Here is a 23,896-nt window from a genome sequence, read left to right as displayed (position 1 = left end):
ACTATAATTCTAAATTATTCTGTTTTTCAAAACAGTAGAAAAAAATGTGCTTTTCATTACGGTTGTAAACCTAGTTTTCGTTATTTCTTCTAGGTCGAGCGTGACCGCAGCCAGCTGATTCTGCAAACCATGAGACAGCTGAATTCACAATACTCGAAACGCAGCTCCTACCCTGGACAACCTCTGGCTGTTCACAAGGTTAAGGTTACATTCAAAAATGAACCAGGAGAAGGAACCGGGGTATCCAGAAGCTTCTACACAGCAATTGCGGAAGTTCTTTTGACGAATGAAAGACTCCCGAAATTGGACTCCCTGAGTGCCGCGAACAATAGCACTCCTATGAGCAGAATCAGGAAAGTGCGAACGAGTAATTTGCCCTCGTCCGCTAACTTTTCTAGTCAAATGTCATCGCTAGAAAGAAGGTCTGCAGCGGCTGCTTTGATCTTAGGATCATCAAATGCTCTGTCGAACAATGCATCGGCTGCTGGAAGTCAGAGATCGGCGCAAGGAATTGGATCTCAGTCGACCGCAGGGGCTACTAACGCGGCAACTGTGGCGTCCACGGGTCATTCTAGTTCGACTAGTGCTTTGAGTGGCGGAGGCACTGCTAATTTGACCTTAAATGTGAATGCCCCACCGTATGTTCCCACTCAAAGGGAACTGGATGAAAATTCTCTCAAGGCTACAATTTATGGAGTTGTGTTGGCTCTACAGCCGGTTAGTTTTTTTGAAGGTTTCTAAGAATAATCAATATGTTGTATGCTGCAAAGATAAATTTGACGCCAAAGTTCAAACTTTTCGGAATACAAGTAATTCATTTTCCGACCGCGAGATGGCGAGGAACTTTGTCTGTAGTTGTCAGATGGGGTCAAGTGAAAATTACATTAAAGTCCTTATTGCCGTGGCTTGATGGATTTTTTTTAAAATCAGCTTCAAAAACACTTCATGTTTTCAACGGTGATTAACAAATTTGTGAAGCCTTTCTCAGTGCTTCCTAGCTCTAAAAATTTTTTCATCCCCCCATCACGCTAAAAAATACTATAATTGAGAACAAATGAACCTGTATTTCGTGTTAAGTTGAGCTATTGTTTGCTGCAGGGTTGTCATATTATTAACAAGGTGTTATTAACAGACCTATATTTAACATGTTATTAACACATTGTTTTTAACATTTTGAGCTTCCAATTCGAATGCAGTCCTTTTTTAATATTTCATCGAAAAAAAACTACTCGACTAAGCCCAGCCTATAGCCTCCAATGCTGGATTGGAGCGGTGTTTCTCAACTCTTGGACTCATCGATGGAAAACTCCGAAGTCCTTTGGGCGTTCAGAAGGCTGGAGAGCTGGCTTTTCTTTAAACAACTCGATGAGTGATTTTAAAACTCAATTTTGTTTTTAACGTGTTTTTTTTTTCATATAGCTTTAGGTAACAATATGATAGCCCTGGTTTGCTTTGAAACTAACTTAAAGAGCTGCTTTAAACAAAATTAATGCTGAATGACAATTGTAATTGTTTTTAGACACATGGGAGCAAAATAACAGGAATGCTTGTGGAACTGGACAGAAGTGTTCTGACGCAACTGAAAAACGATCTGGAGCTCCTTCAAGAAAAAGTAGATGAAGCTGTCGGACTAATAATGAGCTGCTCAGGCCTGAACTCCTCGGTAAACCCGACATCCAAGTCGGCTGCAGACGTGCTCGGTGGTGCTGCAGCTCCTGATGATGACGAAAGTGCGCCACTATTTTACCAACCTGGAAAAACCGGATTCTATTCTCCTAGACTGGGAAAATGTACGAAAGAGAGACTGGATGTGTTCAGAAATGTGGGAAGGTTGATTGGCTTGTGTCTGCTGCAGAATGAACTGATCCCGCTTCCGTTGAACAGACACGTGCTCAAGTATATTCTTCACAAAGAGGTCAGTCCTTTTTCTACACCAAGTATTATCGAATGCTTAGTAACGAATTACACAATTGGATATAATAGTGCGTTTTATATAATATGATATGATTATGAAATTTTTTAAAACTGAATTCGCACATTTCATTCATTGCCAAGTTTCGATGACATATAAACAGCAAAGGATAGTTGAAGCGGATTCATTGCTGCTCAAAAGTTTAATTTTTGATTTTAGTACTGCTCATGATGTGATTTCTAAATGAGCTTAGTCTTCTAGGAAATTTTTTTTTGATGTAATGTTTTATGCAACTCACATTTGGTTTCAAAAATATATCGGCTTTCTTAATTTTATTGACTTTTTGCAACTACCTAAGTTTCAGGGTTGCAAAAAACACGTTTCGATAAAACAAAACGTTTTAAACTTTTTTTAAACGAAAAAAAAACAGCAAATTTAAACAATAAAGTACTTCAAAGCATGCGCTTGATGAAACTGAGTTTTCAATTCTGAGCCGATTGCATAGATCATCCTGGATGAACTCCATAGTGCTGAACATACTCTCAAGTCCTGCTGAGCTGGTCGAGAGCTTCTCCCTGTTTATTGCTACATCCCCCTCCCCCAGTTCATTTAACAAAATCAGCCAATCAGGGGAAGTTGTTTTATACGCTAATTTTTACATTGTTTTAAACGCTGGGATAAACGCGTTTTAAACAATACATGTTTTAAACATTGCAACCCTGCTAACGTGCTAAGTTTTACTTATTTGAAAATTTTGAACCGGTAACTTTTTATGTGAGAATTGATTTTTTTTCTGTTCGAACAGCTCTCGTGGCATGACTTCGCCTTCTTTGACCCCGTGACTTATGAGAGCATGCGGAAGCTGGTGCTAGATGCCATGGACCCTGCAGCCGCCGAAATGTTCAAGGTGATAGATATGCCACTATAGCTGGCATTCAGTTGATGCATCTAAATTGTGTAACACATTTTATGAACAGTTCTTGAAAACTGGATAGAAAAGAAACAGAAATGGTATCTTGTTTATGTTTTGTTAAATATGAAAAGTTTGTTAAGTATCGCAACAGAGGATGGTGCAGTCAAAATTTTATTTCTGAACTTGTTTCGCACAAATTCTTTTCAATGATCATAATGTGTATTTCTGAAATGATCTTAACCATCGCAGACTGTTAAACAAAAATAGAACAAACAGTTACGTATCTACGAAATTTAGAAAATGGGCCACCTATTCTAAGAAAAGTGTTAAAAATGTGCCCCCCCCCCCACTTTATTTTTTTTGTGTTGAAGGAACTGAGTCTGAGCTACTCTGTGGTTCTCTGTCGGGAGGAGGGAGGGGGCGAAGTGGAGTTAGTGCCCAATGGGGCCAAGTATGACGTCACTCCGAAGAATGTGTTCGATTTTGTGAGGAGGTACTGCGAGTACAGAATGAGACAGTGTATGGAAAAACCACTAAGGGTAAGTTATTATTGTACTTCAATTATGTAAGTTGCGGCATATTATTTCAACATCATTTGCTAAGCTACTCATTTGTGCAGAATTGGGTGATATATTACAATAGGTGGTAGGTTCAATTTCAATAGCTGGATCGCTTTTTGTTATACTTCGCTCATTATTTATAATTTATTTCAAGAGCCAATTTTTCGGCAAAAGAAGTCAAAATTTTGAATTTTGAATAGCATTTTATTTGGCAGAGTAATATATTTACAAAAGCTATCTTAGAAGTAGTACAATTAATTGAAAATGAAAAGACTATATTATGCATTATAGTTCTGGACTTTAATGCATGCACTATACTAAAAATTACCACCTAATGTAACATATCACCCATAATTGCTATTCACTTTGTTGTGTGCTAACTTCGCCCAATCATGTTGAGGCAGAGCAAAAAAGAGCAATTTTTGAAAAACAGACAAAGTGGTCCTGGGTTTTAACACTTGCGAAGCTAAGTGTATTAGTACGAACTTTTTTTCCAACCGAATTCGCCGAATATAAGCATCCGAGGCTGAGTGATTAGTGCGTGAAACTAAAATTTGTTAGGTCGCTGATTCGAATCCGACACCTAGCCAAGTTTTTGCTAATATGAGGCTTATTTCTACTTTTTCTTAGTTCACTTGTTAAAGCTGCTTTTTGGTCGTGTTCTCTCAAGTGTTTGTGAAGCACAGCTTCGCCTTTGTGTTTGAAAATTGGCTATCCAGCGGTTTTTTTTTCGGCGAGCAATCATCCCTCAATTATTAAGAGTAAAAACGTAGTGAGTACTCTTATATCGGTCTTGCTGATTTTTTTTAGGAAAAAGTCTTGTTCACGCTCAATTTTGATTTTTAGCGGTTTGACTTTGATTTTTTTCAAGTTCAAGGCATTTCTATCGTTAAAAGGAAGGTAAACTCCACTATCAAACAGCAAAAGTGTAAAGGTCACGAAAAACGTGATCGACTTCTAATTTCGAAAATGGAAGTGAATTATCCGATTTCCCAGCGAAATAAAAGTTTTGACTATTGATCCAGTTTTCTCAAATTGGGTTATTTTTAACAAAAAGTGTCCATGATAAATGGCTCTACAAATTCAAAGAACTTTAGGGCCATTTATTTTTTTCAAATGTCAATAGTTGAAGGTTTTTGAAAAAAAAACAAGTCAGTTTTTTTTTCAGTTTGCTTGCGTTCATTACTCTTATCCAATCTTCGATTGGCTATGTTTGTATATTAGCACCAAAGGTGTCAGAGGATCGTATCACTGGGGGGGGGGGGGGGAGTTACAATCTAAATCCGATACTGGTTTTTATTAAGAGTAATGAATGTAAAGAAGACTCTTAAATAGGTACAGGTGATTTTTCGTGAAAATGCTTTAATAACTACTGATGTGCATTAATTCATATTAATGCATTTATGAATACACTTAGGTATATATGCACTTTTTGAGTTCAATTGAAATTTTGGTAAATAACACTCTCCAAATACGAACGTAGAAATGGCGCAAAAAAGTGAACGCCTTCAGGTTTCGAAAGTGGAATTTTTTTTTAGGTTTCCCGGCGAAATAAAATTTTACTTATTCAACCAGTTTCCTGAAATTGGGTTAATTTATAAAAAAAGCACCAATTAAAAATTGTTCTTGAAATTCCAAGAGCTTTAAGCATATATTTTTTCTTTAAAATTCGAAAGATGAAGTTTTTTAAAAAAAAAACAAGTCAGTTTGTTTTCTTTCCTTGCGTTCATTACTATTTTCCACTTGTCAGTTGGCTGTTTAAAAGTAAAAATTAATTTAGATGATCCGTCGAGGTGTGTACGAAGTGGTGCCACCAAGCGCTCTTAGTGATCTGACAGCCGAGGACCTGAGACTTCTGTTGAACGGAACCTCGACAATCGACCCAAAACAGCTCTCGACATTCACTAATTTCATAGACGAAACTGGAGGCGACGACCCTGAGAAAATTAAGAAGTTCAAACGATCTTTCTGGACTGTAGTTGAAAAAATGAGCCAGAAAGAGTTGCAGGATCTCATGTATTTCTGGACCGGAAGTCCAAGCGTACCTGCTAGCGAGGAAGGATTCCAACCGATGCCATCGATTACTCTTAGACCGGCTGATGACAACTATTTCCCATCTGCAAATACGTGTATTTCACGATTATACATACCGCTCTACTCGTCTAAGAGTCAACTGAAACTGAAGTTGCTCCAAGCCATACAAGTCAAGTCCTTTGGCTTCGTGTGAGAAAAGTTTGAGCAACATAACATGAAGTCAATAGTCACCGAGATAAACTTTAGTCGAATAGTTTTGGTTGATAATTCAAACTCAATAAAAGTTTTTCGCAACATTAAGACTGCACGCATCAAATTTGAAGGAGATCTCATTGATTTGTGTATTCTGCTTAAAACAATACAAATGATGACTTATGCTGAATACGTTATGTTTTAAAGGTGAAAGTGCACGATATTATTACATGCAAATGATGAAAATAATCTGATAATTTTAAGAATAACATCTTGCACTTAGCATCAGTTGTGTAGAGGTTGTGGAGCTATGTCATGAATGTACTGCAATTTGTTTACCATCAGAAGTTAAATTTATTGTTAACATACTCTTTTTAAGAGTCATGTACGTAGTGAGTACTCTTGCATGGGTCTTGGTGTTTTTTTTGCAAGTTCTTGGAATTTTCCATGCTCAAAAATAGATTTTTCGTGGTTTGACTTATGATTTTTTCCGGTTCAGTTGGTATGTTAAAAGGAAGGCAAACTCCATGATCGACTTCTAGTTTCGAAAGTGGATTTTAATTTGCAGATTTCTCTGCTGGATATAAAGTCTACCTATTGATTCAGTTTTCACAAATTGAACTAATTTCATCAAAAAGTATTCATTATAAATTGTTAACACTAGTGTCAGCTCAGTGTATGCTTAAGAACTTTCCTTTTTTCTATCCAAAGTCGCAAATATTGGTTACACTTTTCGGGCACTAATTTGAAGCTTATTTCTATTTTTTAACTGCGTTTTCTGGAGCTGCTTTTTGTCGTAATCTCTCTAGTGTTTGCGAAGCGATGCTTCGCCTCTGTGTCTTAAAATTCTACAAGTTTAAAGGCCATAACTTTCGTTTTTGAATTTCGCAAATTGAAGGTAGAGTTTTTTGCTGTTTCCTTGCGTTCATTGACTTTTTTCCAACTGCCTGTTGGCTGTATGTGTTGAAGGTAACTGCAAAGGATTTGACACATTTAGTTTCGTACGAGTCTTGGGCGTGTTCATTCGTATGGCTCCTCAGATGCGAGCTTTGTGATGCGTTAAGTCCTCTTTTTACCAACGCCAGAAAAGAAGCACACAATAGCGTAAAGCTTTGTACCAAATTGACGTGTTAACTCCATTATATGATCTAATTATACCCACTAAATGGATATAGCAAACGACTCTCTGCCTCGAGTCACAAAATCAAATGCTGCAGTATCCAATATTTTTGTAACAAGAAAAAAGCGGCAGTTTTTTCATTTAAACAAAAGACGCGACAAGTTTCAAGAAAACTTTAGTATCCGCTTCCTTATACCTTCGTTTGTTTGCGAAGTGCTGCTTACAGGCAGGAATAATAACTACTGCTCGTATATCAGGGAAAGCCCTGGATGTTCCAATTGTCCGTTAACTGGTCTCGAGCGATTCTTGATTAAAAATAGTTGGATAAACCATAAATTGTAATATGCCAATATCACGTTTTTATCGTCATTTAATTAAGACTATTCAAAAGATAGTTGAAACATTTTGCTATTTCACTGATGCTGGCACTTTGTTTTTTAATATTAGTAAAAACATTCTCATAGTAGGTGTAAAATTTTTGTAGGACAAAACTCCAATATTCACAATGAAAACTGATTTGCGATAATTGAGATAAGTCACCTGACTTCAATAGAGTGATTGTTATTTCTGAAAAAAAATTATTTGCTCAAAGTTCGAAACATCATTTGAAGGAAAAAAAAGTTGAATGCCTCTTTTATAAAATGATGAAAGCAGTCATTTATGAACGAAAACTCAGATTAGCTGCTCAAAAGCCGCAAAAAAACAACGAGATGAGCTTTGTGGTTGCTGTCAATTTTTCTGACGAATTTTCTGACAATTTTTCTTAGGATGAATTTTAGCTTGAATATCACAAGCATGTATAAAGGACACAAATTTGAAAATCATTGGCACAATGTTTTTGTGCGAGCTCGCTAAGAAAACAAATAGTCACATAAATGTTATATAACCAAAGTATAAAAAAAGGCCAAAATGGAGTTTTTAGGCACCTTATGAAAAAGCGTCATTAAAAATTGCAATTCCTGGTGCGCGCTCCCCTTCAATATTGGCATATATTGGCGCTGACAGCACCATTGGAAACTTTTAAGGCCAGTCCGCCAAAATTTGATCTCATAAAAAAGTACCAAAGAGGATTTTTTTGGGTCGGCAGGGGGCGAATATTTGAAGATTGCGGGGTAAGAAGGCTGTACAATTCGGGATAATCAAAGTTCGAGAAGTTTCCAGTTTTCTGTTAAGCGTAACAGAAAACTTAACCAGCAGAAGAAAAAACATTTCAAACTGAGTTGAACCATGGTTACTTGTCCAAACAATGTGTACATTGAATTAAAAAAAGGATTTTAATTTTGGACAGAAAAATCAGTAATTGTGAAGTCTCTTTTCCAGTTCCCTCTTTCAAACTCAATTTTGAAAAGCTTTTTTATTGTTGTCATAATGCAATGAACAAACTGACAACTGTACACAGATTTTTTTTCATGTTTCAAACCTTAACATCACGCATCTAACCGTAATAAGACATTTAACAAACATACAAACCAATATTTTCGAAAAATGGGAGGAATGGAAAAAAGACGAGGTGAGGGGAGAGAAAAAGAGCCAGCGTAGCATGACGACTATCTATGCTTGTTATGACCTGGCTAGTCTGCATGCCAATGGTTGTAATAATCGGACAATATGAGCAAAAAAAATTAAATATGAAAAAGTGCAAGTTGGAGTTTGAAAAAGGCCCTAGGTTGTTGGATTCTCATATACGAACCTTCAAACCAGTTTTTGAGTTTTTTCATGCGTTATTATATGAGCCAACAATTTGAGTTCGTTTCCACTTTCCTCCAAATTTAAACTTCAGTTTTGAAAAACTAATTTTACGTTGACAGAATGTAATGAAAATTTGCATGGTGAAATTTGCATGGGGAAGTGGAAAAGAGCCAAAATTAGATATAAAAATTATAGTTTTGATCTTTTTTCACTTTAAGTAATTGGGCATTGGAACCATTTCAAGTACCGTCCGGATACGGCCAGTTTGATTCACGTAAAAAACTTAAATATAAAATAATAAACTTAAGTAAAATTGCGAAAATTGCTTTTTTGGCTCTTTTTTTTACCATCCCCCCCTCAACTCAAACGACTATCAATTTTATGGTATAACGAGTCACGACCAAACGTTTGGCACAGCATAATTAGACCGCATGTCAATTTTCATAACAATCGGACAATGTTATCAGTAACTTTACTAGTAAAAAAAAATGCAGGTGAGGGGGAAAGGAAAAATAACCGCTCTTTTTCCTGTACCCAGCACACCCTACCCCCCCCCCCCGATGAAGGAAAGGAAATTATTAATTTTTTCTGACCTAGGGAAAAGTTCTTCGGGTCTTTCAGCAAATTTTTGCTCCCCCAAAAAAAATCACAGTGTAGGGAGATAGAATTTTTGGCTCTTTTTCCTTTTCCCCACCACCTGCTAATTTTCACATGTAAATTTGTTGACCACACTGTCCGATTGTTACGAAAGTCGACATACAGACTAATAACGCCACGAGAAACATATTTGGTCTTCATTTTCAACGTCGTAAAACTACTCGTTACACTAATATATTGAAGCTCGTGAGAGGTGGTGGGGGAAAAGGAAAAAGAGCCGAATTTTTTTGTCACTTGAAAGGGGGGTATAATGGGTAGGTTTCAATTAATTGTAGATCACTGCGCCCTGAGAGCCATGATTTTCCACTCTGTAGAAATATACTTCAATGAATTCCTAACAAAAAACGAGGGAAAATTTTTGCGCGCTTTTCTACGAAAAAACAATTTCTCACTTTATATTTAGGAAACTACGATCCATACGCGTACGAAGATGATGAAATTAATCTTTTCAGCATTTTTCTTCGTGTTGAGTTTGTATATTGTCTCTAGCTCCAGCTATTTAAAATGGTGTCCTGTGAATTTCCAGGCAGTGCATGGATTGGACAAATGCTACCATTTGAGTGAAGCTAACAAGTTTGATGATCCGCATGAAGCAGCAGAATACTGTGAAGGAAAGGGAAGAACTGTTTTCAAGTTTTCACGTCAAAATAATTTTTCAATATTTACCTCATATTTGTTTTGGCCGCTTCCATTGCTAATGAATTAACGAAAGAATTAACCTCTCAAAATGCCCAATTCAAAATTGTCTAGTTTATGACAGTGAGAATAATTTTAAACAGCTTTTGCTAAAAGTTTTTCTTAGAAAATTTAAAATGGAAACATTAAGGGAGTCAAATTTATTGTCCCCACAAATTAGTTTCATTATTATGGGCTGTATAACTTACATACAGGGATGCTATAATAGTAAAGCTCAGAGTTTTTCAACATTGAATGAAAGCAAAATAACGACGTGATAACTTAACGATTTTTTTTTCAAAAAGAATGCTACAATGTTTATGCCATTCAACCAAACCCAGATCAAATTCATGCACGCCTTCGTGAAAGACGCCAGAAGCAAGTACCTCTGGACAGGTTGGGGGAGGTTTGATGATTTGGAAATGTTCTGGCTAGGACTGGACAAACGAACACGAATAATAACTAACTTTCAGAGAATTAAATCGGCATGGAAAATGCGATCTTCTCCAAACCTTACCCTCTCTCCACACCTTTCCAATTTTCTATTTACGTGATAATATATCTAAACGCTTACCGTTACGAAGCAAAGTATTAAAAAAATCTGATTATGAGTGTTAGTTTGTTTACGAAAGTTTCATTGCATTATGACAAGTTTAACGTGGTTTTTCGAAAAATAAATTGAAAGGCGGTGGAGATGGGGAAAGTGGAAGAGAGCTGGAAAAATATCAAGCAAAATGAGTGAAAAATATAAACCAGAATAGCCGGTTCAAAAAAATAAAACATTTTAAAAACAGGTTTTCAACAATTTTCCCGAAGTTTTTACATCATAAGATGAAGCTTAAAACTCCAAAAACCAACATCATTAGAGTACAATTAAATTTTCAAGGACTAACATAAGCATTATTAAGCTAATATAAGCCTGATAGACAAAAAATTGAAAATTTCAAACCGGTTTTTCCCATGTTGGAAATTTTTTGATGTCGTTCGAATTACAACTGAAGGGTTTTAATATGATATATCACTCAAACCAGTTCATTGATTATTTGTGGTAGCTGATTTTGTGTGGAAAAAAAAAGCCTGCTCGCTTGCTTATTTGCTCGAACTAAAACAAAAAATTCAAAACTTTTAAACCAATTTTTCTCGACACTGGTCGAGAAAAACCGGTTTTCAATGCTCGGACAAAAAGAAAAAAGGGGTTCAATTATGAACGTTACCACCCCCAATTATATTGACCCGTTAGGCTAGGTGGCATTATCAGATTTTAAAAAAAGTTGAGCTCACTCATTGCGCCACCATAAGCTGTGAAACTTAACTGTACGGAGAAATGAAAACCAATGAATTTAACAAAGGCTGTATCCTAAAAATCGCTGGCGTCCCTCATGCTTGAAGGACCAAATGCTTGAAATTAATTTTCGCTTACTTTCAGCCAATCAGAACTAAGTATTCAAAATCTCTAAGTAAATCGCGAAAATCTCAAAGTAAGAAACAAAATCCAGGCCATTAGTGTTAATATTGACCGATTAGATAATAAGCAGATGAGTTTTCAAGACTGAAAAACTCTTTCAATTTTAAACTGATTCATCTTGATGATTATCTGAATAATAATGCAATTGTAACCCTCAATTTGTAATATTTTTGATTATTTTCCATTGATTTAATACATTTTCTGTTAATATTGACTTCGATTTTGTGAGAAAGGCATTTAGCCAAAAAACGCTTAGCGATATTGATTGGTTGAAATTTTTCAAGCATTCGGTTCTTCAAACATAAAAACCCTTCAAGTATAAAAATCAATTTGGCCTAAATTTGGGGGAGGGTTCTCATGCTTGAAGGACCGAGTGCTTGGAAAATTTTAACCAATCAAAATTGCTAAGCGTTTCTATTCGCTAAATGCCTTTCTCACAAAATCGAAGTCAATATTAACAGAAAATGTTTTAAATCAGTGGAAAATAATCAAAAATTTTATAAATTGCGGTTTACAATCGCATTATTATTCAGATAATCATCAAGATAAATGAGTTTAAAATCATAAGAGTTTTTCAGTCTTGAAAACTCGTCTGCTTATTATCCTATCGGTCAATATTAACACTAATGTCCTGGATTTATTTTCTTACTTTGAGTTTTTTGCAATTTACTTCAAGATTTTGAATACTCAATTCTGATTAGCTGAAAGTAAGCTAAAATTATTTTCAAGCATTCGGCCCTTAAAGCACGAGGGACGCCACCCTAAATTTGGCTCACTAAAAATAGCGCGTGAAATTCATAGTCCAAATCGGATAACAATTTGAATCTAAATTTAAAATTTAACATATAAACCTGTGTAATTGAAATGTTTGTCAGCTGGGATAAGACTGCAGAAAAGCAAAACCAAGCTATCATGTAGTCCAAGTGCAATATAGGATTTTCTTTAGGGAGCGGATTTTTTTTTTTTAAATCCAATTTGTTTTAGGTCGATAAAATGGATTTTCCGATCTCTCGCAAATCACTGTAAAGACCCCATTAAAACCAAATTTGTGCGCCGCAGACAAATTTTGAAAAAAAACTCCCAAAAATGCTCTTTTAGGCATTTTTTGGAAAACTTTGACCAAAAAATTGTGCGTTTTTTCGGCACGTGCTGCCCACTAAAAATTGGAATATATTAGCGGCAAAGGCGCTTTTAAAAAGTTTTTAGGGTGAGTCAGCTAAAACTGAATATCTCTGAATAGTTTCCCTTCGATGGGAAAGTTTTTAGGGTGAGTCAGCTAAAACTGAATATCTCTAAATAGTTTCCCTGAAGGGGGAAGAAGCGTTCGCCCGCCCCTGGTTATGAAATCCCAAATCCGCCCAAATTCGCTGCTGGGTATGAAGAAAAATGTTTTCACGATAGTTATTTTGCTCACCATGCAAACTTTCTTTGCATTATGACAACGGTAAAAAAAGTACGGCAAAACTGAATTTCAAAGGTGGGGGGGGGGGAGCGAAAAACAGTCAATTGATGTCTTAATATAGTGTCAAAGGGGGACCCTTTGGGTAGTCAGTGGGTCGAATTTCTGAGGGGAAGGGGGCGTCCACTAAGCTCAAGTTTAGCTAAACTCATATAGAATGACACGTTTTTTTTTGAAAGTTTTTCGCATTACATGGTTATTATAAAACTAGGCATGCGTAAAAATTAGACTAATCTAAATAAGTAAAAGATATGAAAGAGTCGAATGGCCTGATATTGTATCCGATTTACAATTAAGAACATGGACGTTTGGTGCAAGGAATGCAAGCCATCGGAGCCCCTGCGTTACAAATCGTGTTCAACAATGTTGACCTACTCGTTGGTCAGCGCCAAGTGCGAAGGTTCTGAGATGGCTGCGAAAACAGTTTGCGAGAAAGAGAAAATTCAAGATGTCAAGTTTTGAAGCCGAGAGTTATTAGAAACTAAAAATAATCAGAAGCAACACAACTTAGCGGATGGGTTTGAAAGTAGACTGCGAAAGCAAAAAACTGATTTTATGGAAAGGTTTATTACTAATTTGAACTTCTTTGTTTAAAATAAAAGCTCTTTTCCAGTTTTCCACCCCCCTCGGAAAATTACAAAATTAAGCTGTTTGAAATTTTAAAATTATTCCTCAGGCGTTTTGCATGTAAGAAATGTAAAAATTTGTTCACTTGTTCACGCTGACACGTTTTAATGCAGTTTATATTAAGAAAAGTCCATTTAAATTGACTTCCATGTATTGATTTTCAGAAAAAATCAAAGGGGGGACTAGAAAAGAGCCAATTTGTATTATGCATTCAAAGTCGGCTCACAGTTAAAGGTATTTGCCAGCAAACAAAGAAAAATCATCTGAAACAAAGTTAACATCCAATTTGTTTGAACCTAATCGCTGGACTCGGGAAGGGCAGTCAATCGGACCGATCTTATTTTATTTTACAATATGCACAAAAAAGCCACATGTAACCTATTCTTGTTAATTATTTATACCCTCTTGCCTCTTTGTATCTTGTATCTTATTGATTATTCCCCTCTATGCATATATTATTTTTGAAAACCGTTCATTACGAGGCCAAAACGTGCACTGGCTAGAGGCCCAATTTGGTGTCTGTATTTTACTGGATTCCAGAGACAAGTCTTCAAACACGTTCCAACATGTCAGTGGATTGCATTTTCAAAATTTTCATGGATTCCGCGTACAAATATTTGTAACGTAAAATTTTTCGTCGTAAAAATTTTGTCCGGAGTTCCGAAATTACCGAATATAGCTGGTTGTTTCGGATCGTTTTTTATAAGCGCGCTCTGCAAAAAAATGGGGTCGTAGTTTTGTTTGTTATACCGAACTGAACCAGTCCTTGCGTTAACAATTAAGAGCCGTATTTTGAAATTTTATCTTGCAAATGCGGAAACTGTTGCATAATCTGAAAATTGTTCTACACTGTTGAAAATGTAGCAGAATCAATGGAAATTTTGAGAAGCGAAATAGGGGTATAGTTAACGAGTTTTTATGTAACCTATGTTTGGATCTTTTCCTTATTCGTCTCTACTTTAAGATTTAAATTTTTAAAAATTTTTTTCGATAGTTCTCTTGAGTGTTATAACGGCTAAACTCGTGATGTTACAAATTAAATTATCGGAAATAAATTTATTTACAATTGTTGGTTTGTTCATCATGCAAAATATATTTGCCTTGTAACCACATGCATGTTAGCAAAAGTTGTTAAACCGATATCAAAGAAACTGAAAGAAAACATATCACTGCGTACCATGCAATTGTCACACACATCGAGCGCCTGAAGGTACCGTTCTATCAATTGTCGCCTTAAACAGTATACGGAAGTTGGGTGTGAATGCGATGCTGTTATCTAACAATTGTTTAGAGATTAATGAACACGACTAAATTATAAGGGAGTGCAATATAGAGAAAGCGAATTTAGGACCAAACTTGCAAAAACTACTAAAGAAATTGACAGTAAAAATTGACAAGGAAAATGTGGAATCATTAAATAAGACATAGGAGAAAGTTGAAAGAAGATAATCAAGTGTGTTGGAAACAAAATCACAAAGGAGGTGAATCGACCCAGCAGCTGAAAAACCGAAACACAAGAAAAAACTGTCGGAATATCAGACAAGTTTTCGACTTCAAGGCCTCCCCGAAAACCCAAAGAGATCCAAAGGAGAAAATTTTCTCACCACTTTCAGAAAAGTAAACGCAATACTAAATGTAATTGGTAGATGAAAATCTACAGTGCCGCAAATCCTTCTTGTTGAAAATGCAAGCGACCATGAGGCTCATCTAATCATAGCATGGGCTAAAGAGAAAAGAATGCCTGTTAAATGTGGGCAGATATCTACTCACGGCTCTCTCCGGCTCTGGAGGAGAAGCAGCTAAAGACAACTGAATTTTGAAGAAAAGGTAGTTTTGCTGGATGAAGGTGTAACCAAGGAGAAGCTGAACATTAGAAATCTTGAACTGTTCATTAATGAATTGAAAGTAGAAAATGAAGCAAAATAAAAAGTGCTTGACTAGGTTTTGTTAACATTCTGCAACTCAACTTGCTAAGCTTGGTAAAGACTGAGAGGAGATCAAACTGTCGAATGCAATCTTATCCGAACACTTCTTCATCTGGTCTGTCCGATATGATATCTACATGATATTGATACTACATGATATTGATACAAAAAATTATGGCGGGTCACTGATCGCTGTCAAAAACATTATAGATCTTCTTGAATTAAATCACAATTTTCCTGACTCGTGTTTAGCATGTAAAGTGAAATTAAATGATTACAAGTTTGACGTTTGCGTTACTTACAGCCTAGCCTCTACTTGCAAATACCGATATAATGAAGAATACTTTAAGAAATAGAGTACATTTTTCCAAGACAACGTCGCTCCTAGAATGCGGAGACATAAGCTTTTTAAAAACCTATTGGGAGAGTTTATTAAGTAGCTACGATTTTGAGCAAAAAATGGTGGCCTATTTGATGAAAAACTGTTCAAACAAGCGGTACAATTTATTACAAGTTCCAACAACCTGCTTGATGTTGCGTTCTGTTGTAATTGTCTCGTCCATGCAACAATTGAATTCGTAAAGTCTTTGATTGCTCAAAGCACAATCCAATAAAACTCTCGGTGGAATGTGCGTACAATTTTTTTTAGACATTCATAGTGAAATAAAGATGCCCAGACAATGCAGACTATGACCAACTAAGTAAGATATTGAAAGATGCACTTTTTGAGTACAGTTTTTTTTATCCCAATAACGAGACATAAACAAACTCTCTCTATGTGCATTTTTTCAAGCACTTCTAATTCATGAGTAGATTACGAACACAACTAAATTTATTTCTCGTAAGGACCCATTAGCTTTAGGAAGAGAATATTTCTCCTATTTCTCGTAATGAATTTTTCTCGTAGGAGACTATTTCTCGAAAAAAAATTTTCTCGTAAGGAATTTTTCTCGTAAGAGACTATTTCTCGTAAGAAATTTTTCCCGTAAGAGACTATTTCTTGTAAGAAACCATTAGCTACAGGATGGACCCATTAGGTAAGTTGATTGTTTTAAAGTGATGTAACTGAAGCTGTCGAGAGTGGCAGACTCAGATTTCAGCAAAATCTTAACAAGCAAATTCAAATCTGGTTTTCAAATACCACAAAAATTCCAGAAAATTCTGTAATTTAGCCAAAATAAAAAGTAGAGGTAGAAAAAGTAGCGGTAACCCAAATGAAAATTATTTTGTTGAATGAATATTTTCATTCTATCTTGTCCCCTAAAAACTACTTTCATTAGAACAACATTGCAAAAGAAAACCTTACATTGACGGTTTTCAGTGTCTCAAAAGAGAACCTTCACGAATTAATAGCAACAGTAGACAATAAAAAAACTAGAGGACCAGACGGGCTTCCATCAATCTTTTTTACAAAATTAACGGAAATGGTAAACACTCTGAATAAAACTTCGAAAACCTAAAGCGCAACAGGAAGTTACCGTTCAGATTGAAACTGGCGTCGGTGTCACCTGTGTTCAAAAAAGGAGAAAGGCGTAAGGTAGATAACTACCGACCTGAATCATTCTTAAAATTTATGTGAAACCAACCTTTTTGAAAAAGTACCTAAAATGACTTGTACAAGCACTTTGCAAAGCAGGTAACCTTAAGTCAGCATGGTTTTGTCAAGAATGGTTTTGTGGTTACAAACACGCCTAGTTTTCTAAAGAAATTTCACACGGCTCTCAACGAAGATTCATTTTAGCAGGTTATGACTTTTAAAAGATTTTTTGAAAGTATTTGAGAAAAAACAATATAGAAAAAATAAAAAAGCTAACTAATTGGTTTTAACGTGTTGCACTCCCCAGATCTGACTTATCGAGTCTGGATAAGTTTCATAAAAGCACTCTCCGAGTTCCGAGGGATAACTGGGTCAAAATATGCCAGTTGTCTCAGTCAACTAATAATGCTGAATTTTCTTACCACTCCCCAAGTTTTTTCATCTAAAGGACATACTTTCGGATGCTAAATTGAGTATTGAATACGAAGTTGCTAAAACAAGTACATAAATCCAGGTTTGAAAATTGTAGACAGTTTTTATAGGAGAATTCATGTTTAGAAATTGTAGAAAAAAAACCGTTTTGATTGAACTCATAGATTTCAATAAATTGATGAGCTTGCAAACAGAGTTTCGAATACGACGGGGTTCTACGTCAAAATGAGTTTTTCAGAAGCTAAAATTTGCAGCTGGCCAAGAGTATGTCTTTGCAGTGGCTGCAAAAATTCAAAGAAGAAACTATAGGCAACTCACTAAGAGTAATCCCATCAACAGTAGCTGTAAATGGCAATCAATAAGTTGAAAGGTTGGAGGTGGAATTGTAAAGAGCCCTAAAATTAAAAAAGGAAAACTTTAAGCTAGACATAGTTTTTGTCTTTTTTTGGAATTTAATTTTTTTCATAGTTTACCAAGAGTAGAACAAGTGCGTCGAATTTTGACCAACCAGAGTTAAGCCCAAAATCATTTCTCAAAAGTAATTTCATTGGAAATTTGCTATTGTTTTCATTTATTAGTCGATACCACAGTGGTTTGAGGGAGATTGTTCTGTAGATCCAAGTTCAATCTAAGTTACCCTCTAGTGGTCTTGGCATAAAAAAGACAATTTTTAAGTAAGATTGTCCAAAAATTCAGTTTTTGACATCCGAAAGCTGTTCATTCTTTCACTCATCAAGATCAACAGAATGCTCATTCTTTCAGTTTTTGAGGTTATCCTAGCTAACTCAAAATTTTGGACAGTCTCATTGATGGCAAACAAAAATAGTTTTATTTTAAAATGTAGTTTAAATACGTAACTATACATGTTGCTAGAATTGCAAACAAAATGCCGGTTTTGCTTGCAATTTGCGGTTTTGTCTTAGAGTTGGCAGCTTCTGATTAGTGTTGGGCTATTCGCAACAGCTCAAATTTGCTATATCTACAAATTTTCTAAGATGTTTCTAGATTGTGCAAACTGTACCGGATTCTGCAAATACTGTTGCGGCTTCCGCAAGTTTGTCTATTTCTGGAGTCATAATGAATATGTAAGTTGTTAGATTTTTTTGTGGATTCCAATACAGGAAGGAAAATCAAAGAAAAGTAGCAGTTTTGCGGATCAAGCAAAATATCTGCGCATTCTAACAAAACACAGTCTTGCAAGACCTGTAAACGCAAAGACAAATAGAAGGAAAATTATTTCACTGCGACTCATGCAAGTATCTCATACTTCTAGCGCCTGAATGTGATGATCTATCAAATCCCGCCTTAAACGGTATACGGGAGCTGGGCGTGATTGCGATGTTGTTGTGTACTTTTGATAAGAGAAATATAAACTTTGATTAGAGAAATATGAATATTTTCATGAAACAGCTGTATAGAGAGAGGAAACTTGGAAGCACACCTGCAGGATCTAGAAGAGAAAATGGCAGTAAAAATGGCAAGAAAAACGAGAATACAATAATTGAGACATGTGAGAAAATGGAAAGAACATATTCAACAGTGTTGGAAGAAATTTCAAAAAAAGGATGAAAGTTTAGTCGTAAGGTAAAGTAAACAACCAAGTTTCAAATTAAAAGGTTAGAAGAGGAGTGGAAAAGAGCCCAAAATTTAAACGAGGTAAAAATTTAAGCGAAACAAAAATTGTTGGCCAGTTTCGTTTATTTTCATTTTCTTACCTTTATTAAAATAAATTATGTTCGTCGAATTTTAACCGATCAGATTGAAACAAAAAAATGAGACTCAAAAAATAAACACAGTGCCAAATTACTGCTCTAATTGATACGGGTAGAGAGTCTTTAATAGAAACCATAATGGTTTGAGAAAGATTGTTAAGTGGATCCAAGTTCAGCTTAAGTTACCCTCTAGTGAGCTTTGCACAAAAAGTGCGTTTTCAAAAATGTTTTTTTTTTGCTTCAGACATATTTTTTTCGTTCACCAAACCACCAATCCATCGCCTATTGTTTCAGCCAAGTTTGAATTTTAATGGGACGTTTTACCTTCCACTATTTCTTTTAAAGTACTGGGAGTTTGAAAAGTTTTATTATGGCTTTGCTTTGGACTAATTCATTTGCGCGCTAAATTACAAAACAGTTTTTTGACGGTGTCAAAAATGCTTAAAATAAAATTTTAAAAACATAAAATTTCGATCTTTAGGATAAACATTCCTAACATTCTTCGAAAATACAAACTTGTGAGTTTTAGTTGTCAACTTTTGTCCATTGAAAATCTTGGTAGGGTTTTCGAAGAAGTGAATTTCAAATTGCGTTTCAATTGTGGTAAAATACAGTGCAGAATGTTTGTAATTTACAAGTAAATTGGAGCATATAACAATTTGCTGAATTTTTTTCTTCAGGAAAATATGCTGCAAATTGAAAATTAAATGAAATGGTTGAAGAATTTATTCAAACTAACGCTTAATGCAAATTTGATCACATATCAACAACTGTTTTATATTTGAGTTTTCACTGAATTCGAGTTGTCTTGCAAACTTGAAAGCAAAGTAGGGTTAAAATTAACCTGGAAAACCCGTTTTTTATTCAAGGAGAAAAAGGTGATTTTAAAATTTCTCTTCGTATTTTAACCGTTGAAAGTCAAAGATTTTTCCAGAACTATTAAATCAAGGTACCAAAGTTTTACTAGAAAAACTAAGATAAAACAGTCTTGCTTTTTCCATAGTCTTTTTGATTAAATTTTTTTCTACAGTTCAATTTCTAGGCACTTAGTCAAGTTTTGTTGCTATATAAAATAGCTGGCACATGATTTTTGCATGTGTTCAAATAATTTATTTTAAAGACTTTTTGATTCATTGAATGTTTTCTGCTGCGTTTTCAATGTCCTCCAGTATATCTTACTTTGAGATTCTATGGCTAACAGCATCAGAGAGAAAAGTTTCTGTATTTAAGGTGACAGCAAGATTTAGTTTTCAATGCAATGAAAATTTAAAAATTAATAGATAATGAGTTTTGAGAATTTTGACTGTTCAATTTGATTTTTTAATTTTGAAGTTTTTTTGAATGCAGGCTTAACATTGGACAGGAGATGAAGTTTTCCGGGAATGAAAATGATTGGAATTTTTTTCTGAGCAACATGATGCTCGTATAGTTTTTGTAAGTTTGAAGAAAACTTTGAAAAGAATAGAATTTCCTAGAACGGGTAACACCATAAAAAAAGTTACCGATAGAAAACGCAAATATGGTGCAAATTGACACAATTTTTTAAGGGAAAAAAGTGAAATTTCTTTCATAAAATCGAAAAGTTGGCAAACGAATCCAGAAAAAGCGGGGGGGGGGGGATATAGAAAACAAGATGATTGCATGTAATTTAAGTCACCACTGAGGTCAATTTTTCAAAAAATTCAAAGAAATGAATTTTTCAGAAACTAGTAAGAAAATTGGACCGGCCATTTCAAAAACCAAATCATTTTCGGTATCAATTCTATGAAATGTTATGGCCGTGAAAAAATAGGTAATCGAAACCAGGAGCTCATTAAAGAGAAAAAGAGCTATAATTGCAATCAAAGAGGCCATATTGCGCGTAGGTGTAGGAAAAGTGTTCATCTTTTCATTCATTTGGTAAATCAAAACTTCTTTATTCACAAAATTGTCAAAACGAAAGTCACTTACTTCAGAGAACGGAAAAACAATAGATTGTTTCAGTTTTCTTTCGTCAATCAGCGGAATATTAACACGCACGTTTCACAACGAACATGATACTATGAAAAATTATGGGCAATTGAAGCGTCCAAGCAACACCATAATAACGGACTCAGAACAAAAAAACTGCTTTTTTTCTTCGTAAAACCCGACGAATTTTTTCTTGTATGGTATGAAAAATTTAAAATTCTAGCCTAAATTTAAGTTGAAAAAATTAAACGAAAAAACTGAAAAAGCTAGTGATGCCAACAGGGATGCTGTTACTAGGAAGTTGTATTAGGAAATCATTACAAACACGCCTAGTTTTCTAAAGAAAGTTCACAAGGCTCTCGACGAAAGTTCATCTTAGCAGATTATGACTTTTAAAAGACTTTTTGAAAGCGTTTGAGAGAAAACAACATTGAAAAAATCTAACTGATTGGTTTTAACGTTTGCGCTCCCAAGATCTGACTTATCGAGTTTGGACAAGTTTCATAAGAGCATTTTCCGATTTCCGTTGGATAACTGGGACAAAAAATGCCAGTTGTCAAAGTCAACTAATAATGCTGAATTTTCTTACCACTCCTCAAGTTTTTTCAGCTAAAGGACATACTTTTGGATGCTAAAATGAGTATTGAATACGAAGTTTCTAAAATAAAAATATAAATCCTGGTTTAGAAATTGTAGACAATTTTTAGAGGACAATTCACGTTTAGAAATTGTAGAAAAAAAGATTTTTGATTGAACTCGTAGATTTTAATAAATAAATGAACTTGAAGACAGAATTTCGATTACGACGTGGAACTACGTCAAAATGAGTTTTTCAGAAGCTAAAGTTTGCAGCTGGCTAAGAGTATGTCTTTGCAGTGGCTGCAAAAATTCAAGGAGGAAACTATAGGCAACTCACTAAGAGTAATCCCATCAACAGTAGCTGTAAATGGCAATCAACAACCATAACAACAACAACAGCAAAAAAATGTCGAAGTTGAAAGGTTGGAGGTGGAGTTTTAAAGAACCCTAAAATTAAAAAAAGAAAAGTTTAAGCTCGACATAATTTTTGTCATTTTTTTGAAATTTAATTTTTTTCATAGTTTACCAAGAGTAGAACAAGTGCGTCGAATTTTGACCAACCAGAGTTAAGCCCAAAATCATTTCTCAAAAGTAATTTCATTGGAAATTTGCTATTGTTTTCATTTATTAGTCGATACCACAGTGGTTTGACGGAGATTGTTCTGTAGATCCAAGTTCAATCTAAGTTACCCTCTAGTGGTCTTGGCATAAAAAAGACAATTTTTAAGTAAGATTGTCCAAAAACTCAGTTTTTGAGATCTGAAAGCTGTTCATTCTTTCACTCATCAAGATCAACAGAATGCTCATTCTTTCAGTTTTTGAGGTTATACTAGTTAGCTCAAAAATTTGTTGAACTTGAGATTGAACTGTTGGACAGTCCCATTGATGGCAAACAAAAATGGTTTTATTTTAAAATGTAGTTAAAAGACGTAACTATACATGTTGCTAGAATTGCAAACAAAATGCCAATTTTGCTATCAATTTGCGGAATTGTTTTAGAGTTGGCAGCTTCTGATTAGTGTTGTGCTATTCGAAACAGCTCAATTTTGCTAAATCTACAAAATTTCTAAGTTGTTTCCAGATTGTGCGAACTGTACCGGGTTCTGCAATTATTGTTGCGGCTTCCGCGAGTTTGTCTATTTCTGGAGTCATAATGAATATGTACACTGTTAGACTTTTTTGTGGATTCCAATACAGGAAGGAAAATCAAAGAAAAGTAGCAGTATTGCGGATCAAGCAAAATATCTGCGCATTCTGCCAAAATACAGTCTTGCAAGACCTGTAAACGCAAAATCAAGTAGAAGAAAAACTATTTCACTGTGACGCATGAAATTATCAATGCAACGAAAATCCAAAGAAACGAATTTTTTAGAAACTAGTAAGACAAGTAGACCGGTCATTTCAAAAACTGAATCATTTTCGGTATCAATTCTATGAAATGTTATGGCCGTGAAAAAATAGGTTATCGAAACCAGGAGCTCATTAAAGAGAAAAAGAGCTATAATTGCAATCAAAGAGGCCATATTGCGCGTAGGTGTAGGAAAAGTGTTCATCTTTTCATTCATTTGGTAAATCAAAACTTCTTTATTCACAAAATTGTCAAAACGAAAGTCACTTACTTCAGAGAACGGAAAAACAATAGATTGTTTCAGTTTTCTTTCGTCAATCAGCGGAATATTAACACGCACGTTTCACAAAAAAAGAAATTTTCTTTAAGTTTGACATAATTGTGGATCGAAACGCTGGTTTTGCAAACGGAAAAAATTCCAAAAGTGCTGGTAAAGGAAAATTCAAGTTTAGGTGACTGTAGATTTGCAACTATAGAAAATTGAAATACTCGACTGTGATAAGTCACCTTCTAGACATGGTTTTTAGAACCAAAACAGTCTAATGGAAACTATAAATGATATGTACGATAAAAAGGTCGAAAAATATTGACTTATGACTTTTAACTTTCAAAATTGACATATAAAAAACGCTGTTGAATTAGGGTGGTTAATTGTGAAATTACCCACTCATATGGAAAACAAATGAGAAAAAGTTGTCTTATTTTTAAACAACGAACATGATACTATGAAAAATTATGGGCAATTGAAGCGTCCAAGCAACACCATAATAACGGACTCAGAACAAAAAAACTGCTTTTTTTCTTCGTAAAACCCGACAAACTTTTTCTTCTATGGTATGAAAAATTTTAGATTCTAGCCTAAATTTAAGTTGAACAAATTAAATGAAAAGTCTGAAAAAGCTAGTGATGCCAACAGGGATGCTGTTACTAGGAAGTTGTATCAAGAAATCATTACAAACACGCCTAGTTTTCTAAAGAAAGTTCACAAGGCTCTCGACGAAAGTTCATCTTAGCAGATTATGACTTTTAAAAGACTTTTTGAAAGCGTTTGAGAGAAAACAACATTGAAAAAATCTAACTGATTGGTTTCTTTTAAAATGTAGTTTAAGG

The 23,896-nt window shown here is 35.0% G+C and overlaps 1 protein-coding gene across 3 annotated transcripts in view; it reads left to right on the top strand.

Annotated features, from left to right (window-relative positions):
• Nucleotides 1-5,968, top strand: part of LOC134851818 (E3 ubiquitin-protein ligase hyd-like) — a 29,815-nt gene extending 23,847 nt beyond the window's left edge. For all 3 annotated transcript variants that reach the window (XM_063868073.1, XM_063868072.1, XM_063868071.1), the window contains 5 exons: nucleotides 94-717; nucleotides 1,520-1,915; nucleotides 2,718-2,819; nucleotides 3,197-3,364; nucleotides 5,166-5,968. In XM_063868073.1, coding sequence (XP_063724143.1) covers nucleotides 94-717; nucleotides 1,520-1,915; nucleotides 2,718-2,819; nucleotides 3,197-3,364; nucleotides 5,166-5,612 — 1,737 coding nt within the window. In that variant the 3' untranslated portion in view covers nucleotides 5,613-5,968. The remainder of the gene's footprint in view (nucleotides 1-93; nucleotides 718-1,519; nucleotides 1,916-2,717; nucleotides 2,820-3,196; nucleotides 3,365-5,165) is intronic.
• The last annotated feature ends 17,928 nt before the right edge of the window (nucleotides 5,969-23,896 follow it).

Source organism: Symsagittifera roscoffensis, chromosome 7, assembly GCF_963678635.1.
Source record: "Symsagittifera roscoffensis chromosome 7, txSymRosc1.1, whole genome shotgun sequence".
Taxonomy (NCBI): Eukaryota; Metazoa; Xenacoelomorpha; order Acoela; family Convolutidae; genus Symsagittifera; species Symsagittifera roscoffensis.
The sequence above is the reverse complement of the archived record's forward strand: the minus strand, read 5'-3'. Positions and strand labels throughout refer to the sequence as shown.